General features: G+C 56.1%; 1 protein-coding gene across 2 annotated transcripts; it reads right to left on the minus strand.

Moving 5' to 3' along the window:
* Window positions 1–460: 460 nt before the first annotated feature.
* On the minus strand, window positions 461–20,643 carry CBS (cystathionine beta-synthase). Of its 2 annotated transcripts, none has more exons than XM_089654088.1 (12): window positions 20,500–20,643; window positions 18,768–18,902; window positions 12,239–12,308; window positions 9,355–9,446; window positions 7,806–7,931; window positions 7,633–7,717; window positions 7,395–7,500; window positions 6,163–6,240; window positions 5,458–5,592; window positions 4,858–4,966; window positions 4,037–4,121; window positions 461–756 (listed from the first exon to the last, which is right to left on the minus strand). In XM_089654088.1, exons 1-12 carry the CDS (start codon window positions 20,599–20,601, stop codon window positions 596–598), a joined length of 1,284 nt encoding a protein of 427 aa, XP_089510214.1. In that variant the 5' UTR covers window positions 20,602–20,643; the 3' UTR covers window positions 461–595. The 2 variants fall into 2 exon arrangements, with proteins under 2 accessions (XP_089510214.1, XP_089510215.1); XM_089654089.1 differs by having other exon boundaries at window positions 461–753; window positions 20,500–20,642.
* Window positions 20,644–26,003: the final 5,360 nt, after the last annotated feature.

The raw sequence follows: 26,003 nt of genomic DNA on the forward strand, positions 1-26,003 counted from the left end.
TCAAGTCAGCACCTTGAAGACGCGGGTCAAGTCACGACCATCACCATGAGGACACGGGTCAAGTCACGACCACCACCACCTTGAAGACGCGGGTCAAGTCACCACCACCACCTGAAGACGCGGGTCAAGTCACCACCATCACCTTGAAGACGCAGGTCAAGTCACCACCACCACCTGAAGACGCGGGTCAAGTCACCACCATCACCTTGAAGACGCAGGTCAAGTCACCACCACCACTTTGAAGACGTGGGTCAAGTCACCACCACCACTTTGAAGACGCGGGTCAAGTCACCACCACCACTTTGAAGACGTGGGTCAAGTCACCACCACCTTGAAGACACGGGTCAAGTCGCCACCTTGAAGATGTGGGTCACGTCATCACCTTAAAGACGTGGGTCAAGTCACCATCATCACCATGGAGACACGGGTCGAGTCACCACCAAAAGGAAGACACGGGGAAGAGGATAAATAAAACTCTTTATTGATTACATGACATTGCTACAGAATTCCCAGTCTCTTCCTATAACAGCATTACGCTGACCTATAGGAATTCCCCTCCCCCACAGCACACGGAACCGGGGCCGACCTCTGGGACTTAGGAGGCACTGAAATGTCGGACTCTTTCACTGGGGTCCCTGTCGCTGGATTCGCTCCCACGGCGCTCTCGCTCTCTCGTCAAAAAATTCAGTAGATCGATGGCAGTCACCACCCCAAACACCATCTGCTTCTTGCTGGACGAGCCGTCATTGTGATCTGCTGGGAGACAGATGTAGAAGAATCACAGAGGAGTCACCAGAGTTTCTGCAGCGGTCTCAGAGCACCAGAACATCTGAGGTGCCCTCATGTATGATGGAACCTCAACAGAGCCAGATGAGGACCAAACCGGGCCCCGGGCAGACTGGTATCTGTCACCTCCCTCCTAATAGATTGTAAGCTCTTTTGTTTTCTAAACACCCCACAATGTGTTCCACAGACATGGTGCAGAGATGTGGTGGAGAGGACTCAGACGACACGGGGAGGACCAAGACACGGGGCAGAGATGCCGATATGGAGAGGACCCAGACACGGGGAGGACCAAGACACGGGGCAGAGATGCGGACATGGAGAGGACCCAGACACGGGGCGGACCCAGACACGGAGCAGAGATGCCGACATGGAGAGGACCCAGACACGGGGAGGACCAAGACACGGGGCAGAGATGCTGATATGGAGAGGACCCAGACACGGGGAGGACCAAGACACGGGGCAGAGATGCCGATATGGAGAGGACCAAGACACGGGGCAGAGATGCGGACATGGAGAGGACCCAGACACGGGGCGGACCCAGACACGGGGCAGAGATGCCGATATGGAGAGGACCCAGACACGGGCAGACCCAGACACGGGGAGGACCAAGACACGGGGCAGAGATGCCGATATGGAGAGGACCCAGACACGGGGAGGACCAAGACACGGGGCAGAGATGCGGACATGGAGAGGACCCAGACACGGGGCGGACCCAGACACGGAGCAGAGATGCCGACATGGAGAGGACCCAGACACGGGGAGGACCAAGACACGGGGCAGAGATGCTGATATGGAGAGGACCCAGACACGGGGAGGACCAAGACACGGGGCAGAGATGCCGATATGGAGAGGACCCAGACACGGGGAGGACCAAGACACGGGGCAGAGATGCGGACATGGAGAGGACCCAGACACGGGGCGGACCCAGACACGGGGCAGAGATGCCGACATGGAGAGGACCCAGACACGGGCAGACCCAGACACGGGGCAGAGATGCCGACATGGAGAGGACCCAGACACGGGGCGGACCCAGACACGGGGCAGAGATGTGGTAGAGATGCCGACACGGGGCGGACCCAGACACGGGGCAGAGATGCCGATATGGCGAGACCCAGACACAGGGAGGACCAAGACACGGGGCAGAGATGCCGACACGGGGCGGACCCAGACACGGGGCAGAGATGTGGTAGAGATGCCAACACAGAAAGGACCCAGACACGGGGAGGACCCAGACATGGTGCAGAGATGTAAAGACGCTGACAAGGGGAGGACCCAGACACGGGGTGGAACCAGACATGGGGAGGACCCAGACACGGGGGAGGACCCAGACATGGTGCAGAGATGTAGAAATGCTGACACGGGGTGGAACCAGACACGGGGGAGGACCCAGACACGGGGGAGGACCCAGACACGGGGGAGGACCCAGACACGGGGGAGGACCCAGACACGGTGCAGAGATGTAGAAATGCTGACACGGGGGAGGACCCAGACACGGGGGAGGACCCAGACACGGGGGAGGACCCAGACACGGGGGAGGACCCAGACACGGGGGAGGACCCAGACACGGTGCAGAGATGTAGAAATGCTGACACGGGGGAGGACCCAGACACGGGGGAGGACCCAGACACGGGGGAGGACCCAGACACGGGGGAGGACCCAGACACGGGGGAGGACCCAGACACGGGGGAGGACCCAGACACGGGGGAGGACCCAGACACGGGGGAGGACCCAGACACGGGGGAGGACCCAGACACGGTGCAGAGATGTAGAAATGCTGACACGGGGTGGAACCAGACACGGGGTGGAACCAGACACGGGGAGGAACCAGACACGGGGAGGAACCAGACACGGGGAGGAACCAGACACGGGGAGGAACCAGACACGGGGAGGACATGTAGTAATGCTGACACAGGGTGGACCCAGACACGGTGCCGAGATGTAGAAATGCGGACACGGGGTGCACATGTAGAAATGCTGACAAGGGGAGGACCCAGACACGGGGCACCAGCAGACGATACAATATTGTGTGGAGTCGCTGCGTTCTAAACCCTCAGAGTTGGTCAGTTGAGAGTTGCTGCCGATGGACGGTTCCTCCTGCGGTGCGAGGACACGGAACGTTCATACCCGGCTGAGGAGGTCAGGTGTGTGTTGTGTGTCACCAATGGCATGACCACGGCTGTCCACACTCCATGCAGATTGGTCTGCAGGTGCCCCTGGCACTGGAAGAGGAATCTGACTCAGAAGAAGAAGTTGAGGGTTTTGGGGGTCAGTGTAGATGAGTGAAGGGAACTGCAGTCCCCCCAAATCCTCCCACTCCCCACCCCCACGGAGGGGCCCCCAGGGGACTGTAAGACGGTAGGAGTCGATCAGATGGCAGCACAGCCCCCCCAGGTGGATTTCCTATGTTTGGGGTCCCCAGACAACCAGCAGACCTTCAATATGAAGGAGGACAGGCCTGGCTGCTGCAGGGAAGATGTACAACTGCATCCAGTTCAGGACTGTGCTGGGACAGGTGTGCTGCAAAGCTCCACCCCTTTTCCTGACAGTACAGAGGGGATTAAATGTCATCTGCACCAGCAGGAGGCCATAGGAGGGGTAGAGAGAGGCCAAAGTCAGCGGAGAGGAGGCCAGGGAGAGGAGAGGAGGCCAGAGACAGGGGAGAAGAGAGGAGGCCAGAGACAGGGGAGAAGAGGGGAGGCCAGAGACAGGGGAGAAGAGGGGAGGCCAGAGACAGGGGAGAAGAGGGGAGGCCAGAGACAGGGGAGAAGAGGGGAGGCCAGAGACAGGGGAGAAGAGGGGAGGCCAGAGACAGGGGAGAGGAGGGGAGGCCAGAGACCAGGGGAGAGGAGGGGAGGCCAGAGACCAGGGGAGAGGAGGGGAGGCCAGAGACCAGGGGAGAGGAGGGGAGGCCAGAGACCAGGGGAGAGGAGGGGAGGCCAGAGACCAGGGGAGAGGAGGGGAGGCCAGAGACCAGGGGAGGGGAGGCCAGAGACCAGGGGAGGGGAGGCCAGAGACCAGGGGAGGGGAGGCCAGAGACCAGGGGAGGGGAGGCCAGAGACCAGGGGACGGGAGGCCAGAGACCAGGGGACGGGAGGCCAGAGACCAGGGGACGGGAGGCCAGAGACCAGGGGACGGGAGGCCAGAGACCAGGGGACGGGAGGCCAGAGACCAGGGGACGGGAGGCCAGAGACCAGGGGCTGGGAGCTCCAGGAGGGAGGCTGTGTAGATCAGACAGAAGACAAATACTTACACTGGATTTGCTCGTGGACAACCAGTGCAAAGTGATCCGTTTCCAGGATTCGGGAAAGTGTCCCCAGATTGTCATCAAGATGGACCTGAAAGAGAAATCATCATCCTCATCCTCTTGCTCATCATCCTCCTCCTGCTCCGCCAGGCTCAGACTGACCCAACACCATAATACATTGCTATGTGTGAGAGAAGCCCCCCAAGAGGATCAAAAAAGCCTATGAAAAAGGTACCAGGGGCATCTCATGGGGCCCTTGGGCAGTGCCCGAGTTTCCAAATGGTCAGTCCGCCCCTGGTCATGATGACAAGATGAAGGCACTTTGGAGGCCGGGTCATATGATGGGGAGTGGAGGGCTCTGCAGGGGCCGGGTCACATGACGACAAGATGAAGGCTCTGTGGGGGCTGGGCCATATGGCGAGTTGAGGGTTCTGCAGGGGGGCCAGGTCACATGACAAGATGAAGGCTCTGTGGGGGCTGGGCCATATGATGGGGAGTTGAGGGCTCTGCAGGGGCCGGGTCACATGACGACAAGATGAAGGCTCTTTGGGGTCGGCTCATAAGATGGCGAAAATTGGGAACATTGTGAAGCTCGATTCGTCTTCCATTGATCAATAGTCCACCATTTATGGGTGTTGCACCACTCTCTCACAGAGGCTTCCCGCCTGTTAGCTAGGTGTCTCATCACACAGCGGAAGCCAAAGAATGTTCCATCACTGCACATCATGGAAGGTTTCCATATCTTCGTCCAACCCCTGCACATCATACATTCAAAGCAGAGATAATAGGAGTTTGAACTTCTCCAGCTTCGTCCTCCTCCGTCTTACCTGCGTGAACTGCTTGTAGATGACTTTGGTGACCGGATCGGATGGTTTCACCTTCCCAGCCAGTACTGAGGACAACATGTTTCCCAGCGTCACCATCCCGAGGACCAGCCTGCGGACATTCAGCTAGCAGTCAGGTACAACAACAGAGGGAGGCGAGTAAAAGGAAAACATGGCTGTGGTATATGGTGCAGATCAGGCGTGGGACTCCAATCCATAAAAAACGTATAATGGAGACGAGCAATGAGCGGAATATGCAGACTAAGCCATCAGCTAGATGCACGGGGGTCAAACTGGTGGCCCTCCAGCTGGCGCCAAACTACACGTCCCATGAGGCATTGCAAGATTGACGGTTACCAGCATGACTCCCAAAGGCAGAGGCATGATGGGACTTGTAGTTTGGCAACAGCTGGAGGGGCGCCAGTTTGACACCCTTGAGCTTGAGGCTCCAACAATACATTTCCGGCCGCACTGGTCTGACCTCCAATTATAGGTGTTGGATTGGACCCAACAGAGATCACAAAAGCACAGAGTGAGGATTGGGAGCAGAGATCCCAGACATTTCCCCCCCCCCCACCCCGAAGACAGCGATGGGAGCCTCACCCGGACTCGGACACAATGGGAACTTGGTCAAAGCCTTTCTCTCGGAGGAGCTGGATGGTCTGACTGCAGCTGACTGTTGGAAGGACGGTCAATGGGGCAGAAAGGGACAAAGACGAGACCTTGACGTTCCACCACCTGCAGAAGATCAAGAAGGGAGACAATCAGGAGAGGAAGGGGGAAACCTGCCAGGAGGAGGAAGGGGAAAACCCGCCAGGAGGAGGAAGGGGGAAACCCGCCAGGAGGAGGAAGGGGGAAACCCGCCAGGAGGAGGAAGGGGGAAACCCGCCAGGAGGAGGAAGGGGGAAACCCGCCAGGAGGAGGAAGGGGGAAACACGCCAGGAGGAGGAAGGGGGACATCATCAGGAGAGGAAGGGGGAAACCCGCCAGGAGAGGAAGGGGGAAACCCGCCAGGAGAGGAAGGGGAAACCCGCCAGGAGAGGAAGGGGAAACCCGCCAGGAGGAGGAAGGGGGAAACCCGCCAGGAGGAGGAAGGGGGAAACCCGCCAGGAGGAGGAAGGGGGAAACCCGCCAGGAGGAGGAAGGGGGACATCATCAGGAGAGGAAGGGGGAAACCCGCCAGGAGAGGAAGGGGGAAACCCGCCAGGAGAGGAAGGGGAAACCCGCCAGGAGAGGAAGGGGAAACCCGCCAGGAGAGGAAGGAAAACCTCCGACATGACCATCTGAAGCCATCTCCTGACCACTCACCATGGCTTACTCCCCTCCAGGTCCTCCACCTTCAGGAACTGCTTCTGGGTCATCCATTTATCACTCAGGAACTTCGTCCTGTCCCGGGAGAGAACATGTCATGGAGCACGGTATCAAACATCAGGTGACAGTATAAAACGTGTGTCTGACAGGCCGTATCCCATGTGTCTCCAAGTTCTGTCCTCCCAAAACAAGGAACGTCATGAGGCCTGCCCTCACATGTATGTAACAGTATAAAACATGTGTCTGATAGGCCATATCCCATGTGTCACATGTGTCTCCAAGTTCTGTCTTCCTAAAACAAGGAATGTCATGGGGCCCGCCATCACACGTGTGTTACAGTATAAAACATGTATCTGACATGCCGTATGCCATGTGTCACATATGTCTCCAAGTTCTGTCCTCCCAAAACAAGGAACGTCATGGGGCCCGCCGTCACATGTATGCAACAGTATAAAATATGTGCCTGATACATGTGATACGGCCTATCAGACACATTTTATACTGTAACATACATGTGAGGGCGGGCCCCATGACGTTTGTTTTGGGAGGACAGAACTTGGAAACAGGCCAAATCCCATGTGTCACGTGTCTCCAAGTTCTGTCCTCCTAAAACAAGGATCATGAGGCCCGCCGTCACACGTATGTTACAGTATAAAACATGTATCTAATAGGCCGTATCCCATGTGTCACATGTCTCCAAATTCTGTCCTCCCGAAACAAGGATTGCCATGGGGCCCGCCATCACATGTATGTTAAAGTATAAAACGTGTCTGACAGGCCGTATCCCATATGTCTCCAAGTCCTGTCCTCCCAAAACAAGGAACATCATGGGGCCCGCCATCACACGTATGTTACAGTATAAAACATGTATCTAATAGGCCGTATCCCATGTGTCACATACTGTATGTCTCCAAATTCTGTCCTCCTAAAACAAGGAACATCATGGGGCCCGCCATCACACGTATGTTACAGTATAAAACATGTATCTAATAGGCCGTATCCCATGTGTCACATACTGTATGTCTCCAAATTCTGTCCTCCTAAAACAAGGAACGTCATGGGGCCCGCCATCACACGTATGTTACAGTATCACACATGTATTACATACATCCCAGCATGATGGAGCTTTGTAGTCAGTAGAAGGAAGAAGGGGAAGAGGATTTGTAGGAAGGGTGTTGGGTAGTGAAGTGTCATGTACGTTGTATGTTCGGCTCCTGTATGAGTCTTACATGTAATTGCGCACGGAATCTGGCAGGATGACGACACACCTCTGCCCCTCCTCCAACCGCTGAGCCGCCTTCACCGCTGCGCTCATGGCGCTGCCAGAACTGCCCCCTGCAGAGGTAAGTCACAGCGTTGGCTCTATTGCAGGGCGACCCGCAGGACACGAGGACTCCTGATTGGCTGCCATAGGTCACCACACAGTCCTCCGCCCTAGCCAATCACCATACAGCAAAGTGTACTCACCGCACAGAAGCCCCTCCTCCCGGATCAGAGCCCGAGCCATCAGGAAGGATTCTTCATCTTGGGACTTGTACCATTCATCCACCACCTGATGGAGACAGCCAATCAGAAATCAGGAAGGGCGGAGGGATTGGGAGGGAATACGCACCAACATGCCCCGCCCACGAGGATCTCACCGATCGGTCCAGCACAGTGGGGATAAAGTCGTATCCGATCCCTTCCACCTCGTATCCCGTCTTGTCCGTCTTATTCAGCTCATCCGGCTGCCCCAATATAGAGCCTTCCGGATCCACTCCGATCACCTGTGGAAGGAGGAAACATGGAGTGAGGGAGGAATGCGGTGCATCATCCAGGGACAGAGACTGGTCCCCGATACATCCCCATCACATGGAGGAGTGAGGGAGGAGCGCGGTACATCATCCAGGGACAGAGACTGGTCCCCGATACATCCCCATCACATGGAGACTAGAGGGAGGAGCGCGGTACATCATCCAGGGACAGTGACTGGTCCCCGATACATCCCCATCACATGGAGACTAGAGGGAGGAGCGCGGTACATCATCATGCAGGGACAGAGACTGGTCCCCGATACATCCCCATCACATGGAGGAGTGAGGGAGGAGCGCGGTACATCATCCAGGGACAGAGACTGGTCCCCGATACATCCCCATCACATGGAGACTAGAGGGAGGAGCGCGGTACATCATCCAGGGACAGTGACTGGTCCCCGATACATCCCCATCACATGGAGACTAGAGGGAGGAGCGCGGTACATCATCCAGGGACAGAGACTGGTTCCCGATACATCCCCATCACATGGAGGAGTGAGGGAGGAGCGCGGTACATCATCCAGGGACAGTGACTGGTCCCCGATACATCCCCATCACATGGAGGAGTGAGGGAGGAGCGCGGTACATCATCCAGGGACAGAGACTGGTCCCCGATACATCCCCCATCACATGGAGGAGTGAGGGAGGAGCGCGGTACATCATCCAGGGACAGTGACTGGTCCCCGATACATCCCCCATCACATGGAGGAGTGAGGGAGGAGCGCGGTACATCATCATCCAGGGACAGTGACTGGTCCCCGATACATCCCCATCACATGGAGACCAGAGGGAGGAGCGCGGTGCATCATCCAGGGACAGAGACTGGTCCCCGATACATCCACATCACATGGAGGAGTGAGGGAGGAGCGCGGTACATCATCCAGGGACAGAGACTGGTCTCTGACACATCCCCATCACATGGAGACCAGAGGGAGGAGCGCGGTACATCATCCAGGGACAGAGACTGGTCCCCGATACATCCCCATCACATGGAGAAGTGAGGGAGGAGCGCGGTACATCATCATCCAGGGACAGAGACTGGTCCCCGATACATCCCCATCACATGGAGGAGTGAGGGAGGAGCGCGGTACATCATCCAGGGACAGAGACTGGTCACCCATACATCCCCATCATGAATATTGAGTCATAGGATGAGTGTGATCAGAGAGCCCGGGGACCCCCCCTCCCACCTGAAATCAGAGAGCCCGGGGACCCCCCCCCCTTGAGATCAGAGAGCCCGGGGACCCCCCACCGAGATCAGTGTGAACAGAGAGTCTGGGGACTCCGCTCCTCAGACTGATCACTGACCCACAAGATGATTTCCTGCAGTGTCAGGAATGGAAGCCTCTAGCAGCAGTGACACCCCGAGTGACACCACAGCTCTGTATCTGCTTACCTTACACTTTGGACATTTCTCTTTCAGCTTCCGCGCCAGTCCTGTGATTGTTCCTCCAGTCCCGGCTGTCACCACCACCATGTCCAGCTGCCCTGGGGAGGAGGAAGCGGTGCTGGATCAGTAATCTGTATATAAGGTGAGGGGGCGTGTCTGGTCAGACGGTGGAGGAGGAAGCGGTGCTGGGTCAGTAATCTGTATATAAGGTGAGGGGGCGTGTCTGGTCAGACGGTGGAGGAGGAAGCGGTGCTGGGTCAGTAATCTGTATATAAGGTGAGGGGGCGTGTCTGGTCAGACGGTAGAGGAGGAAGCGGTGCTGGATCAGTAATCTGTATATAAGGTGACGGGGTGGGTCTGGTCAGACGGTGGAGGAGGAAGCGGTAAGTTGCCTTGTCATATGTTGGGGCACTGGTAGTGGTTGGATGGTGTTACCTGAGACCCCTCCCCCATGTAACCCCCCGACCCCTCCCCCATGTAACCCCCCGACCCCTCCCCCATGTATGTGGCCTCATTGTATGGATGTCCCATGCGGTTGGTTGTGGCACGTCTCTTCCCGTTGGAAGTTCATGAACTATGACTGACTTCACGGTGAGCCGGCGCTCCCTCCTTCTCCTCCACCACCTGATCTATAGATATCACAGGCTGCGTGTGCTACGTGGTCACATCTGCCGCTCCTTACCGTGTGGAGATCGCCGGCGCTGTGTACTTTGTGGTTAATCATTGATGGTCTTCTATGGGATCAGCAATCCACACCGTGTGAAGGTGGACGGCCTCCCAGCAGATGTCCCTTCCTGCTACTCCAACCGAGGGATGGAGACGCTATACCACAGAACATCTACACGTGGTGCCCTCACAGGAGACCGTTCTCAAAGTACGACCAGACAGAACATCTACACGCGGTGCCCTCACAGGAGACCGTTCTCAAAGTACGACCAGACAGAACATCTACACGCGGTGCCCTCACAGGAGACCGTTCTCAAAGTACGACCAGACAGAACATCTACACGCGGTGCCCTCACAGGAGACCGTTCTCAAAGTACGACCAGATACAACATCTACACGCGTTGCCCTCACAGGAGAGCGTTCTCAAAGTACGACCAGACAGAACATCTACAAGCGGTGCCCTCACAGGAGACCATTCTCAATGTACGACCAGATAGAACATCTGCACGCGGTGCCCTCACAGGAGAGCGTTCTCGAAGTACGACCAGATAGAACATCTGCACGCGGTGCCCTCACAGGAGACCGTTCTCAAAGTACGACCAGACAGAACATCTACACGCGGTGCCCTCACAGGAGACCGTTCTCAAAGTAAGACCAGATACAACATCTACACACGTTGCCCTCACAGGAGAGCGTTCTCAAAGTACGACCAGACAGAACATCTACAAGCGGTGCCCTCACAGGAGAACGTTCTCAATGTACGACCAGATACAACATCTACACGCGGTGCCCTCACAGGAGACCGTTCTCAATGTACGACCAGATACAACATCTACACGTGGTGCCCTCACAGGAGAGCGTTCTCGAAGTACGACCAGATAGAACATCTACACGCGGTGCCCTCACAGGAGACCGTTCTCAAAGTACGACCAGACAGAACATCTACACGCGGTGCCCTCACAGGAGACCGTTCTCAAAGTACGACCAGACAGAACATCTACACGCGATGCCCTCACAGGAGACTGTTCTCAAAGTACGACCAGACAGAACATGTACACGCGGTGCCCTCACAGGAGACCGTTCTCAAAGTACGACCAGACAGAACATCTACACGCGGTGCCCTCACAGGAGACCGTTCTCAAAGTACAACATCACATGGTGCAAATACAGGATATGTTCTGTCTGGTCGTACTTTGAGAACGTTCTCCTGTGAGGGCACCGCGTGTAGATGTTGTATCTGGTCGTACTTTGAGAACGTTCTCCTGTGAGGGCACCACGTGTAGATGTTGTATCTGGTCGTACTTTGAGAACGTTCTCCTGTGAGGGCACCACGTGTAGATGTTGTATCTGGTCGTACTTTGAGAACGTTCTCCTGTGAGGGCACCGCGTGTAGATGTTCTGTCTGGTCTTACTTTGAGAACGGTCTCCTGTGAGGGCACCACGTGTAGATGTTGTATCTGGTCGTACTTTGAGAACGTTCTCCTGTGAGGGCACCGCGTGTAGATGTTCTATCTGGTCGTACTTTGAGAACGGTCTCCTGTGAGGGCACCACGTGTAGATGTTGTATCTGGTCGTACTTTGAGAACGTTCTCCTGTGAGGGCACCACGTGTAGATGTTCTGTCTGGTCGTACTTTGAGAACGGTCTCCTGTGAGGGCACCACGTATAGATGTTGTATCTGGTCGTACTTTGAGAACGGTCTCCTTCTACATGTGGTGCCATCCCAGGAGGAGAGCACATCTGGCACAGCCTTCAGTCTGACCGAGAATGTACCATAATCCGATGAGATGGAATTGGTGAGATCGGAGGGCACGGCTTTCAGTCTCAGCCTAGAATCGAGGATTGTGGGTCGATTTTTGGTAGAGGAGAATCTGCGGTCACAATATATTGTCCACACCCTGTAGATATAGACACTTAAAGGAGAACTACACTCTAGCTCCTTCCACACATCGAAGGACAAGAAGATGACATCTTGGCCTTGGCTCTTCCGATCCCTACGGTGGTGTGACCATTGCTTTGTTTACAGTCCAGCTGTCTGCAGTCTTCTACAGTACAGTGTGGTCAGCAGAACACCGAGGACGGGGGTCCCTCTGCTGCCCCCCTATTCTGTCAGTCCTGAGTTGTCTCTGTACCCCGGAATATGAAAAGGACAGAAAAAGAAAAAGGAATCCCAGAGACTCTTCACCCCTCATAATGGAGACGGGAATAGACTGCAGAGTACCAACCATCGCACTGCGCCAGGATTTCCTCTGCGGTCGTGTCGTAGTGCGCCAGAGGGTTGCTGGCGTTCCGGTACTGAGAGAGAAAGAGAAACAATGAACATTCATGGTGGGGATATACCCCCCGAAACTGGGTTCCTCAACCCCCATAGTGCCCCCGAAACTGGGTTCCTCAACCCCCATAGTGCCCCCGAAACTGGGTTCCTCAACCCCCATAGTGCCCCCCGAAACTGGGTTCCTCAACCCCCATAGTGCCCCCCGAAACTGGGTTCCTCAACCCCCCACCATACTGTGCCCCCCAATACTGGGTTCCCCAACCCACCACCATACTGTGCCCCCCGAAACTGGGTTCCCCAACCCCCATAGTGCCCCCCCGAAACTGGGTTCCCCAACCCACCACCATACTGTGCCCCCCAAAACTGGGTTCCCCAACCCCCATAGTGCCCCCCGAAACTGGGTTCCTCAACCCCCCACCATACTGTGCCCCCCAATACTGGGTTCCCCAACCCCCATAGTGCCCCCCGAAACTGGGTTCCTCAACCCCCCACCATACTGTGCCCCCCAATACTGGGTTCCCCAACCCACCACCATACTGTGCCCCCCGAAACTGGGTTCCCCAACCCCCATAGTGCCCCCCCGAAACTGGGTTCCCCAACCCACCACCATACTGTGCCCCCCAAAACTGGGTTCCCCAACCCCCATAGTGCCCCCCGAAACTGGGTTCCCCAACCCCCACCATATTGTTCCCCATAGTGCCCCCGATACTGGGTTCTCCAACCCCCACCATATTGTGCCCCATAGTGCCTCCTGAAACTGGGATCCCCACCATACTGTGCCCCATAATGCCCTCGATACTGGATTCCCTAACCCCCCACCATACTGTGCCCCATAGTGCCACCCGAAACTGGGTTTCCCAACCCCCATAGTGCCCCCCGAAGCTGGGTTCACAACCCCCACCATATTGTTCCCCATAATGCCCCCGATACTGGATTCCCCAACCCCCCACCATACTGTGCCCCATAGGGCCCCCGATACTGGGTTCCTCAATCCCCATAGTGCCCCTAATACCAGATTCCCCAATCCCCCACCATATTGTGCCCCCCTGCTACTGGATTCCCCAACCCCCCACCATACTGTGCCCCCGATACTGGGTTCCCAAACCCCCAAAGTGCCCCCCCATTACTGGATTCCCCAACCCTCCACCATATTGTGCCCCTGATATTGGGTTCCTCAAACCCCCACCATACTGTGTCCCGTAGTGCTCCCGATATTGGGTTCCACCAAACCCCCACCATAGTGTGCCCCATAGTGCCCCTGATATTGGGTTCCCCAACCCCCCCCTCCCCATGCTGTACCCCATAGAGCCCTCAATATTGGATTCCTAAGCACAATACAATCCATTGATAGTTTCCCAACACACAACATTGCCCTATGCTGTCCTCAATGTGGGATCTACGGCCTCACCACCACCTATCTAAAAGGTTCCTCTGCCAGGTACCCGACACCCCCACCTTCCAATGCCCAATACCATCCCTAATATCAGAGCTCCACCCTCCACAGATGACCAACACCACCACCTTCCTGTGCCAGGTACCCAGGACCCCCCCCTTCCTGTGCCCAATACCGTCCCCAATATCAGAGCTCCACCCTCCACAGATGGCCAACACCACCACCTTCCTGTGTACCCTACCATTCAAAGTAATGGAGCTAAAACTTCCATCGGATGTCCAACACCACCCAACTTTCTGTGCCCCTTACCACCCCCAAGGTCAGAGCTATACCCCCATCAAATGCCCAGTACCGGCACCTTCCTGTGCCTCACAAGCTCTCCAATACCAGAGACAAACCTCCACTGGGTGCCCAATGCCACCTCTCCATACCTCGTACATTCCCAAAACTGAAACTATACATCTGCCATGTGACCATTATTGCCACCCCCCCCATACTGTGCCCAAAATTTTACTCTACCCACCCCAACTTTCCTTCCTTTTCCAATTTTACCTTCCCATGTCCCGTACCATCTCCTATACCAGAGTTCTACCCCACCATGGCCACCTTCCCATGTCCCGTACCATCTCCTATACCAGAGTTCTACCCCACCATGGTCACCTTCCCCATGTCCCCCCATACTGTGCCCAAAATTTTACTCTACCCACCCCAACTTTCCCAGAGTTGCCTCTTACATGGTATACCATTCCCTGTACTAGAGGGGGTACCATTAATCAGGTGCCATAAAATTTTACCTTACCATCTGCCCCAGTTCTACCCCACCATGGCCACCTTCCCATGTCCCGTACCATCTCCTATACCAGAGCCTTACCCCACCATGGCCACCTTCCCGTGTCCTGTACCATCTCCTATACCAGAGTTCTACCCCACCATGGCCACCTTCCCATGTCCCGTACCATCTCCTATACCAGAGTTCTACCCCACCATGGCCACCTTCCCATGTCCCGTACCATCTCCTATACCAGAGTTCTACCCCACCATGGCCACCTTCCCATGTCCCGTACCATCTCCTATACCAGAGTTATACCCCACCATGGCCACCTTCCCATGTCCCGTACCATCTCCTATACCAGAGCCTTACCCACCATGGCCACCTTCCCGTGTCCTGTACCATCTCCTATACCAGAGTTCTACCCCACCATGGCCACCTTCCCATGTCCCGTACCATCTCCTATACCAGAGTTCTACCCCACCATGGCCACCTTCCCATGTCCCGTACCATCTCCTATACCAGAGTTCTACCCCACCATGGCCACCTTCCATGTCCCGTACCATCTGCTATACCAGAGTTATACCCCACCATGGTCACCTTCCCATGTCCCATACCTTCTCCTATACCAGAGTTCTACCCCACCATGGTCACCTTCCCATGTCCCGTACCATCTGCTACACCAGAGTTCTACCCCCACAATGGGCCCATTACTACCATGTCTCTACTCCCCATTATAGTGGGCCCAATCTAACCATTTCCTTATTGGGTGCCCACCATGGTCACCTTCCCAAGTCCCGTACTATCTGCTATACCAGAGTTCTACCCCACCATGGCCACCTTCCCATGTCCCATACCATCTCCGATACCAGAGTTATACCCCACCATGGTCACCTTCCCATGTCCCGTACCATCTGCTATACCAGAGTTATACCCCACCATGGCCACCTTCCCATGTCCCATACCATCTCCGATACCAGAGTTATACCCCACCATGGTCACCTTCCCATGTCCCGTACCATCTGCTATACCAGAGTTATACCCCACCATGGCCACCTTCCAATGTCCCGTACCATCTGCTATACCAGAGTTATACCCGACCATGGCCACCTTCCCATGTCCCGTACCATCTCTGATACCAGAGTTATACCCCACCATGGCCACCTTCCCATGTCCCGTACCATCTGCTATACCAGAGCCTTACCCCACCATGGCCATCTTCCCATGTCCCATACCATCTCCTATACCAGAGCCTTACCCCACCATGGCCATCTTCCCATGTCCCGTACCATCTGCTATAACAGAGTTATACCCCACTATGGCCACCTTCCCGTGTCCCGTACCATCTGCTATACCAGAGTTATACCCCACCATGGCCACCTTCCCATGTCCCGTACCATCTCCGATACCAGAGTTATACCCCACCATGGTCACCTTCCCATGTCCCGTACCATCTGCTATACCAGAGTTATACCCCACCATGGTCACCTTCCCATGTCCCGTACCATCTGCTATACCAGAGTTATACCCCACCATGGCCACCTTCCCATGTCCCGTACCATCTGCTATACCAGAGTTATACCCCACTATGGCCACCTTCCCATGTCCCGTACCATCTGCTATACCAGAGTTATACCCCACCATGGCCACCTTCCCATGTCCTGTACCATCTGCTATACCAGAGTTATACCCCACCATGGCCACCTTCCCATGTCCCGTACCATCTGCTATACCAGAGTTATACCCCACTATGGCCACCTTCCCATGTCCCGTACCATCTGCTATACCAGAGTTATACCCCACCATGGCCACCTTCCCATGTCCCGTACCATCTCCTATACCAGAGTTATACCCCACCATGGTCACCTTCCCATGTCCCGTATTATCTCCTATACCAGAGTTATACCCCTGCTCCCATTTACATCTAAACTCCTCGAGCGCCTAGTCTACACCCGCCTATGCTCTCACCTCAACGACAACAACCTCCTCGATCCCCTACAGTCCGGCTTCCGTCCCCTACACTCCACCGAAACTGCCTTACTCAAACTCTCCAACGACCTGCTAACCGCCAAAGCTAATGGACACTATTCAGTGCTCCTACTCCTTGACCTCTCTGCGGCCTTCGACACAGTCGATCACCCCCTCCTCCTCAAAAAACTACACTCCCTCGGCCTCAGAGATTCTGCTCTCTCCTGGATCTCATCCTACCTGTCACAACGCTCTTTCAGCGTTACCTATAATGCTACCACCTCCCCCTCACTCCCCCTCTCTGTTGGGGTCCCTCAAGCTCTGTCCTCGGGCCCCTTCTCTTCTCCATCTATACCTCCTCCCTTGGCCAACTCATACACTCTCACGGCTTCAACTACCACCTCTATGCCGACGACACACAAATCTATCTCTCAACCCCCCACCTCACCCCCTCGGTCTCAGCCCGAATCACACACCTACTGAGCGACATATCAGACTGGATGTCACTCCACTTCCTTAAATTGAACCTCTCCAAAACCGAGTTTCTTGTCTTCCCCCCAGCCCGGACCCCACCCCCCATTGACTTCTCCGTCACATCCAACAACGCCACCATCAAACCCGCCCCGCAGGCCAGATTACTGGGTGTCATTCTGGACTCCAACCTATCCTTCCAGCCCCAAGTCCAATCTTTAACAAACTCGTGCAGACTCCACCTCCGCAACATGCAGACTCCACCTCCGCAACATGCAGACTCCACCTCCGCAACATGCAGACTCCACCTCCGCAACATGCAGACTCCACCTCCGCAACATGCAGACTCCACCTCCGCAACATGCAGACTCCACCTCCGCAACATGCAGACTCCACCTCCGCAACATGCAGACTCCACCTCCGCAACATCGCCAAAATCCGCATGTTTCCTAACCCCAGAAACCACTAAACAGCTCATCCACTCCCTCATCATATCACGGCTCGACTACTGCAACTCCCTCCTCACTGGCCTGCCTCGCCGCTGGCTATCCCCGCTTCAGTCCATCCTGAATACGGCTGCCAGACTCATTCACCTTTCCAACCGCTCCATCTCCTCCACCCCCCTCTGCCAATCCCTCCACTGGCCTCCACTCAGTATCCTCCACCCCCCTCTCTGCCAATCCCTCCACTGGCCTCCACTCAGTGTCCTCCACCCCCCTCTGCCAATCCCTCCACTGGCCTCCACTCAGTATCCTCCACCCCCCTCTCTGCCAATCCCTCCACTGGCTTCCGATTGTGCAACGGATCAAATTCAAAATCCTAACACTGACGTACAAAGCTGTCCACCATACTGCCCCGAACTACATCACTGACCTAATATCCAAGTACCACCCAACACGCACACTCCGCTCCTCACAAGACCTCCTTCTCTCTAGTTCCCTGGTCTCCTCCTCCCATGCCCGCCTCCAGGACTTCTCCAGGGTGTCACCCATCCTCTGGAACTCCCTGCCCCAACCCATCAGATTATCACCTACTCTCCTCTCCTTTAGGCGCACCCTGAAAACCCATCTCTTCAGGGAAGCCTACCCCACCCCCTGCTAACTTGCCGACCTCCTCCACTCTTCCTACCACTCCATCCCCCACAGCTATCTCCTCCTGTGCCACCACCCCCTCCCTCCTAGATTGTGAGCTCCCAGGATCAGGGCCCTTGATCCCCTCATGTTTTGCATTGTATTAGTATTGTTCTGTCACATGTTCTGTCCCCCTTTGTAATGTACAGCTCTGAGCGAACTATCGGCGCTTTATAAATACTGTATAATAATAATAATAATAATAATAATAATAATAATACCCCACCATGGTCACCTTCCCATGTCCCATACCATCTCCTATACCAGAGTTATACCCCACCATGGTCATCTTCCCATGTCCTGTACCATCTGGTATACCAGAGTTATACCCCACCATGGTCACCTTCCCATGTCCCGTACCATCTGCTATACCAGAGTTCTACCCCACCATGGCCACCTTCCCATGTCCCGTACCATCTCCTATACCAGGGTTCTACCCCACCATGGCCACCTTCCCATGTCCCGTACCATCTCCTATACCAGAGTTCTACCCCACCATGGCCACCTTCCCATGTCCCGTACCATCTCCTATACCAGAGTTCTACCCCACCATGGCCACCTTCCCATGTCCCGTACCATCTCCTATACCAGAGTTCTACCCCACCATGGCCACCTTCCCATGTCCCATACCATCTCCTATACCCCACCATGAGCCCATTATTACACGTATGGCCAGTGAGGAGTCTGAGGCTTGCCATCGCAGCTTCTGATCCATCCCCCTCCCCTTGGACCCCATTCTCCCCCTTACCTGATCCAAGATGTGAGAGTTGGGGATCTCATTCTTCAGCCTCCAGGCCACGCCTACATGGGATTCGGGGGAATCAAAGCGGGCGCTGGTGGGAGTCCGGACAATCTCCGCCCCGAGAGCGCGAAGGACGTCAACCTGACAGGAAAAAAAAAAAAAAAAGAGAGATTTTCATACTACAGTGTAAGGCAGATGTGATGGAGGCCATGAGGTCAGAAAAGGGGCCTCCAAATATAACAACCCCCACCCCCCTTATTGAGAGAGAGAAGAATCACACGGGTCCGTGATCCAAGCCAACACTGTGCAGACGTCGGTTCTCCAGAGTTCTGTTCCGGATTATCACCGTCTCCAAATCCGAGGACCATCTGTGGCCTCCCACCTCACTGCCCTCAGTCCACAGAGTGTTCTGGCCTCATACAGGTCCTCTTCCATGTATGTGAGCAACACTGACCCTCCGTGTGGTCAGCCAATCTGTGCCCCAGTGACCTCATGTCCAAGCTGTGCCCCCCACTTCCCTTCCCTGCACCCCCGAGACACAGTGTGCGCCTCCAACAGCCTCACCGTATCCTCTACTGGCCTCCAGAGCCTAAGGGGAGGGTGTATGTGTGGGAAGGGGAGGGTGTATGTGTGTGGGGGGGGGGTCTAAAGAACCAATCGTGCATCATCCATCACTCAGTACATCATCCATCCTACAGGACCCCTATACACCGCCCTCGCCCGTCCCACGGGACCCCTACACACCGCCACTGTCGCCCGTCCCACGGGACCCCTGTACACCGCCACTGTCGCCCGTCCCACGGGACCCCTGTACACCGCCACTGTCGCCCGTCCCACGGGACCCCTGTACACCGCCACTGTCGCCCGTCCCACGGGACCCCTGTACACCGCCACTGTCGCCCGTCCCACGGGACCCCTATACACCGCCCTCGCCCGTCCTACGGGACCCCTATACACCGCCATCATCTGTCCTACAGGACCCCTATACACCGCCACTGTCATCTGTCATGTATTCTCATTACTATGTACAGAATCCCCACACAGCACGGCTGTCATCTCTCATGTCATACATTATTATGTACGGGAGTCCCACACAGCTCATTGTCATCTGTCATGTCCTCTCAGCACTATATACAGGACCCCGCTATCATCCGTCATGTCCCCTCAGCACTATATACAGGACCCCGCTATCATCCGTCATGTCCCCTCAGCACTATATACAGGACCCCGCTATCATCCGTCATGTCCCCTCAGCACTATATACAGGACCCCGCTATCATCCGTCATGTCCGCTCAGCACTACATACAGAACCCCGCTATCATCCGTCATGTCCCCTCAGCACTATATACAGGACCCCGCTATCATCCGTCATGTCCCCTCAGCACTATATACAGGACCCCGCTATCATCCGTCATGTCCCCTCAGCACTACATACAGGACCCCGCTATCATCCGTCATGTCCCCTCAGCACTATATACAGGACCCAGCTATCATCCGTCATGTCCCCTCAGCACTACATACAGGACCCCGCTATCATCCGTCATGTCAGCACTACATACAGGACCCCGCTATCATCCGTCATGTCCCCTCAGCACTACATACAGGACCCCGCTATCATCCGTCATGTCAGCACTACATACAGGACCCCGCTATCATCCGTCATGTCCCCTCAGCACTACATACAGGACCCCGCTATCATCCGTCATGTCAGCACTATGGGACGATATCAGCACTCACCTTCTCCATACTCATCTTTTCTGGCATGACTATGATGCAGCGATATCCTTTCACTGCCGCTGCGAGGGCCAGGCCGATACCTGAAAAAACCCGAACACACATTACCCGCCAGTCCTGCCATCATTCCTGCACAAGAACTGTCTGTGTTCCCTCCAGGCCGGCCAATCACATTCACACCTTCATTCTACAGACAGCTGCAACCTGGGAACCCCGAAACAAGACCAGAACCCGAGCAACCATACACCCCCCCCATCACTGTACACACCGAGGACCCCCCCATCACCGTACACACCAAGGACCCCCCCCATCACCGTACACACCAAGGACCCCCCCTCCCCCATCACTGTACACACGAGGACCCCCCCAATCACTGTACACACCGAAGACCCCCCCCCCTCCATCACCGTACACACCAAGGACCCCCCCATCACCGTACACACCAAGGACCCCCCCCCTCCCATCACCGTACACACCGAGGACCCCCCCATCACCGTACACACCGAAGACCCCCCCCCCCTCCATCACCGTACACACCGAAGACCCCCCCCCCATCACCGTACACACCAAGGACCCCCCCCCATCACCGTACACACCAAGGACCCCCCCTCCCCCATCACTATACACACCGAAGACCCCCCCCCCCATCACTGTACACACCGAGGACCCCCCCAATCACTGTACACACCGAAGACCCCCCCCCCTCCATCACCGTACACATCAAGGACCCCCCCATCACCGTACACACCAAGGACCCCCCCCTCCCATCACCGTACACACCAAGGACCCCCCCCCCCATCACCGTACACACCGAAGACCCCCCCCCATCACTGTACACCCCGAAGACACCCCCCCCCAATCACTGTACACCCCGAAGACACCCCCCCCCAATCACTGTACACACCGAAGACACCCCCCCCAATCACTGTACACACCGAAGACACCCCCCCCTCCCATCACCGTACACACACCCCCATCACTGTACACACCGAGGACCCCCCCATCACCGTACACACCGAAGACCCCCCCCCCCTCCATCACCGTACACACCGAAGACCCCCCCTCCCATCACCGTACACACCAAGGACCCCCCCTCCCCCATCACTGTACACACCGAAGACCCCCCCCCATCACTGTAGACACCCCCCAATCACTGTACACACCGAAGACACCCCCCCCAATCACTGTACACACCGAAGACACCCCCCCCCCCCATCACTGTACACACCGAAGACACCCCCCCAATCACTGTACACACCGAAGACACCCCCCCTCCCATCACCGTACACACACCCCCATCACTGTACACACCAAGGACACCCCCCCCCCCATCACTGTACACACCAAGGACACCCCCCCCCCCCCATCACTGTACACACCAAGGACACCCCCCCCCCCAATCACCATACACACACCCCCATCACCGTACACACAGAGGACCCCCCCTCACTATACACCCAAGGACCCCTGTCCCATGGAACACAGCCCCCTTTGGAGAGGTGGGGAGACCCCTGTCTCAGCTCCCCATATCCCTCTTATGTGTAAGTCACCCTGTGCCTGTTGGGGGTACAGGGGGATCTGTCCTGATATTGGGGGGGGGGGGGTTGTGGATTGTTTACTGCCATGTGGTTGCATCACATTGTTCTATTGTGTGTCTTTCTTGGAAGCAAACTATTATGGGATGTATGTGTTTGTGTATTGGCTTGGTGGGGGGGGGGTGTCTCCAGCAGCCCTCCTTCCTGATGGGACTGTCTGTTGGTGTGTCTCTTATTGCTAGATGTGGATTGCCCTGCCCTGTGTCATTATGCAGGGAGGGGGGGGGGGGGGGGGGATGCCCTGCCCTGTGTCATTATGCAGGGAGGGGGGGGGATTGCCCTGCCCTGTGTCATTATGCAGGGAGGGGGGGGGATTGCCCTGCCCTGTGTCATTATGCAGGGAGGGGGGGGGATTGCCCTGCCCTGTGTCATTATGCAGGGAGGGGGGGGGATTGCCCTGCCCTGTGTCATTATGCAGGGAGGGGGGGGGGATTGCCCCGAGTGTATATATCTTGTATCTGTGTTTCAATAAAGTATTCTACCTCCTGGTTTACTTCAAGTCTGGTGGTCTCCTCTTGTATGGTCAGCGGTGGTGTCCGGGGATCTGTGTTCAGACAGGGAAGCGGGAGTCTATCGGAAATACCCTAGTGCAGTCTGGGTCGGTTCCGTTACATTGGTGCAGTCTGGGTCCGTTCCGTTACATTGGTGCAGTCTGGGTCCGTTCCGTTACATTGGTGCAGTCGGGGTCCGTTCCGTTACATTGGTGCAGGCGGGGTCCGTTCCGTTACATTGGTGCAGGCGGGGTCCGTTCCGTTACATTGGTGCAGGCGGGGTCCGTTCCGTTACATTGGTGCAGTCGGGGTCCGTTCCGTTACATTGGTGCAGTCGGGGTCCGTTCCGTTACATTGGTGCAGTCGGGGTCCGTTCCGTTACATTGGTGCAGTCGGGGGTCCGTTCCGTTACATTGGTGCAGTCGGGGTCGGTTCCGTTACATTGGTGCAGTCGGGGTCGGTTCCGTTACATTGGTGCAGTCGGGGTCGGTTCCGTTACATTGGTGCAGTCTGGGGTCAGTTCCGTTACATTGGTGTAGTCTGGGGTCGGTTCCGTTACATTGGTGTAGTCTGGGGTCGGTTCCGTTACATTGGTGTAGTCGGGGTCCGGTTCCGTTACATTGGTGCAGTCGCGGTCCGGTTCCGTTACATTGGTGCAGTCGGGGTCGGTTCCGTTACATTGGTGCAGTCTGGTTCCGTTACATTGGTGCAGTCTGGTTCCGTTACATTGGTGTAGTCGGGGTCCGGTTCCGTTACATTGGTGGCAGCGGTGGGATTGTGCTTCCAAGCTGTGAACACGTCCAAACCACCACCGGGATCCAAGATCAGGTAAGGAGACGTCGGTCACCCCAGTGGAGATATGGACCTGACATCAGAGTTCCCGGAGCTGCTGCGGATCGTTCTTGCACCATACCCCAGGACTGTGTCTACGGATCAGTACCTGGAGCTCAGGCAGCGGATTTGGGAGATGCTTTGGAGAGGAACCCTCCAGGTTGCTGGTATGGACAAGGACAAGTGCTATCCAACCCCAGGGGAACGGGCCAGGGACCATCGGAAGTTATGGATGCCATTCCTGGGAGAGCGACCCCAGGAGCAATGGGTGACTGAGTTGGACAGGCTGGTCCAGCAGGAGATAGAGCTGGACAACCGATATCGGGCTCTGCAATGGTACGGAGAGCAGGAATATTTAGGGGTGACAACAGAATGCTCTCCGGAGGGATATGACTTTGGTGGTCCTGGATTGCTGTGGGAGATACTTACAGATCATTTTGTGTTTGGTGATGAAGGAGAACCCACCCTGGAGGACCTGCGAGAAGACAGAGAGGCTATGTTCGGTCTCACAGGGGTCTCGGAGCTTGAACCAGATCTGGAATACCTGCTGATGAAAGAACTGCATCTGGAAAGGACATACAGGCAACTGCTAGGACATGTTCAGCAGCATGCCCAAGAATCAGCAGTGGAAATTCCAGAGACTGGAGATTTGATAGACTTCTCTGCTGAGGAGGAACCAGCAGAAGAGCCGGCAACAGACCCAAACATTAGTGAACTCTGCCCAGCGCTGGTAACATCTTCTGGGTTCCACGGACAGGAGATGGTGAACCCCCAACCCCAGACACCAGTTCCAGAGACTGGGGATTTGATTGACTTTTCTGCTGAGGAGGAACCAGCTGGCACGCCTCCAGCAGAAGAGCTGGCCTCAGGGCATGGCGTGGTTGACCTCTGCCCACAACAATCAGCACCGCAGGAGCTACAGGAAGAGGATGCAATCTGCACCTCACAACTGCAGCTTGAGCTGATCCATGGATGGGACTTCGGTCTCCACTGACACAACCCCAGAAAAGGGTCTGGCATTGGGACAGGAGGAGGTCAGCCGTACTTTGCAAACATTGGGGGTGTCCATCAAGTCAAAGTGGAGGAGACTACAGTCCCCACCTGGATACCCCAGGGATGCCGGGCAGTCGGCCCAGATCCCCCACCGCATGATGGAGTCGGCCCAGATCCCCCACCGCATGATGGAGTCGGCCCAGATCCCCCACCGCATGATGGAGTCGGCCCAGATCCCCCACAGCATGATGGAGTCGGCCCAGATCCCCCACAGAATGATGGAGTCGGCCCAGATCCCCCACAAAATGATGGAGTCGGCCCAGATCCCCCACAAAATGATGGAGTCGGCCCAGATCCCCCACAAAATGATGGAGTCGGCCCAGATCCCCCACAAAATGATGGAGCCGGCCCAGATCCCCCACAAAATGATGGAGCCGGCCCAGATCCCCCACAAAATGATGGAGTCGGCCCAGATCCCCACAAAATGATGGAGCCGGCCCAGATCCCCCACAAAATGATGGAGTCGGCCCAGATCCCCCACAAAATGATGGAGTCGGCCCAGATCCCCCACCGCATGATGAAATCGGCCCAAATCCCCCACAGCATGATGGAGTCGGCCCAGCCACCTTGTCTTCTCTCCAGCGGCTGAGAGGACTTCAGGGAGGAGGACCAGTCCGTACTTCTCCCCAGCGGCGGGTATGTTCTACGGGAGAGGCAGAGGTTGGCTGGGTGAGTAACGCTTGGTGTGGGACAATATGTTTGGGGTCCTGTGTGGGTGCCGGCATTGGGGGACTGGAGGTGCAGAGTAACTTCAGAGTCCATCCGTCTGGGATCTACTCCTGTGTTAGTCTCCTGCCGAAAGGGGAGATATGTGACGGGAGTGACTTTGGGGGGCCCATGGAATACAGCTCACTTTGGAGAGGGGTGCAGAATGATCTGTCCTAATATTGGGGGGGGGGGTTGTGGATTGTTTAATGCCATGTGGTTGCATCCCATTGTTCTATTGTGTGTCTGGCTAGGTAGGTGTGTGTGTGGGGGGGGGGGGGGGGGGGGGAGAAATGTCTCCAGCAGCCTTCCTTCCTGATGGGACGGTCTGTTGGTGTGTCTCATTATGAAATTTAGATTGCCCCGCCCTGTGTCATTATGCAGGGAGGGGGGATTGCCCCGCCCTGTGTCATTATGCAGGGAGGGGGGGATTGCCCCGCCCTGTGTCATTATGCAGGGAGGGGGGATTGCCCCGCCCTGTGTCATTATGCAGGGAGGGGGGATTGTCCCCTGAGTGTATATATCTTGTATCTGTGTTCAAATAGTCTACCTCCTGGTTTACTTCAAGACTGGTGTCTAGTCCTGTGTGGTCAGCGGTGGTGTCTAGTCCTGGGTGGTCAGCGGTGGTGTCTAGTCCTGGGTGGTCAGCGGTGGTGTCTAGTCCTGGGTGGTCAGCGGTGGTGTCTAGTCCTGGGTGGTCAGCGGTGGTGTCTAGTCCTGTGTGGTCAGCGGTGGTGTCTAGTCCTGTGTGGTCGGTGTTCAGACCAGGAAGCCGGAGTCTAATGGAAATACCCAAGTGCAGTCTGGGGTAGGTTCCGTTACACCCCCCCCT

The sequence above is a fragment of the Staurois parvus genome, unplaced genomic scaffold, assembly GCF_062004578.1.
Source record: "Staurois parvus isolate SC_StPar_1 unplaced genomic scaffold, SC_StPar_1.0 ptg000742l, whole genome shotgun sequence".
Taxonomy (NCBI): Eukaryota; Metazoa; Chordata; class Amphibia; order Anura; family Ranidae; genus Staurois; species Staurois parvus.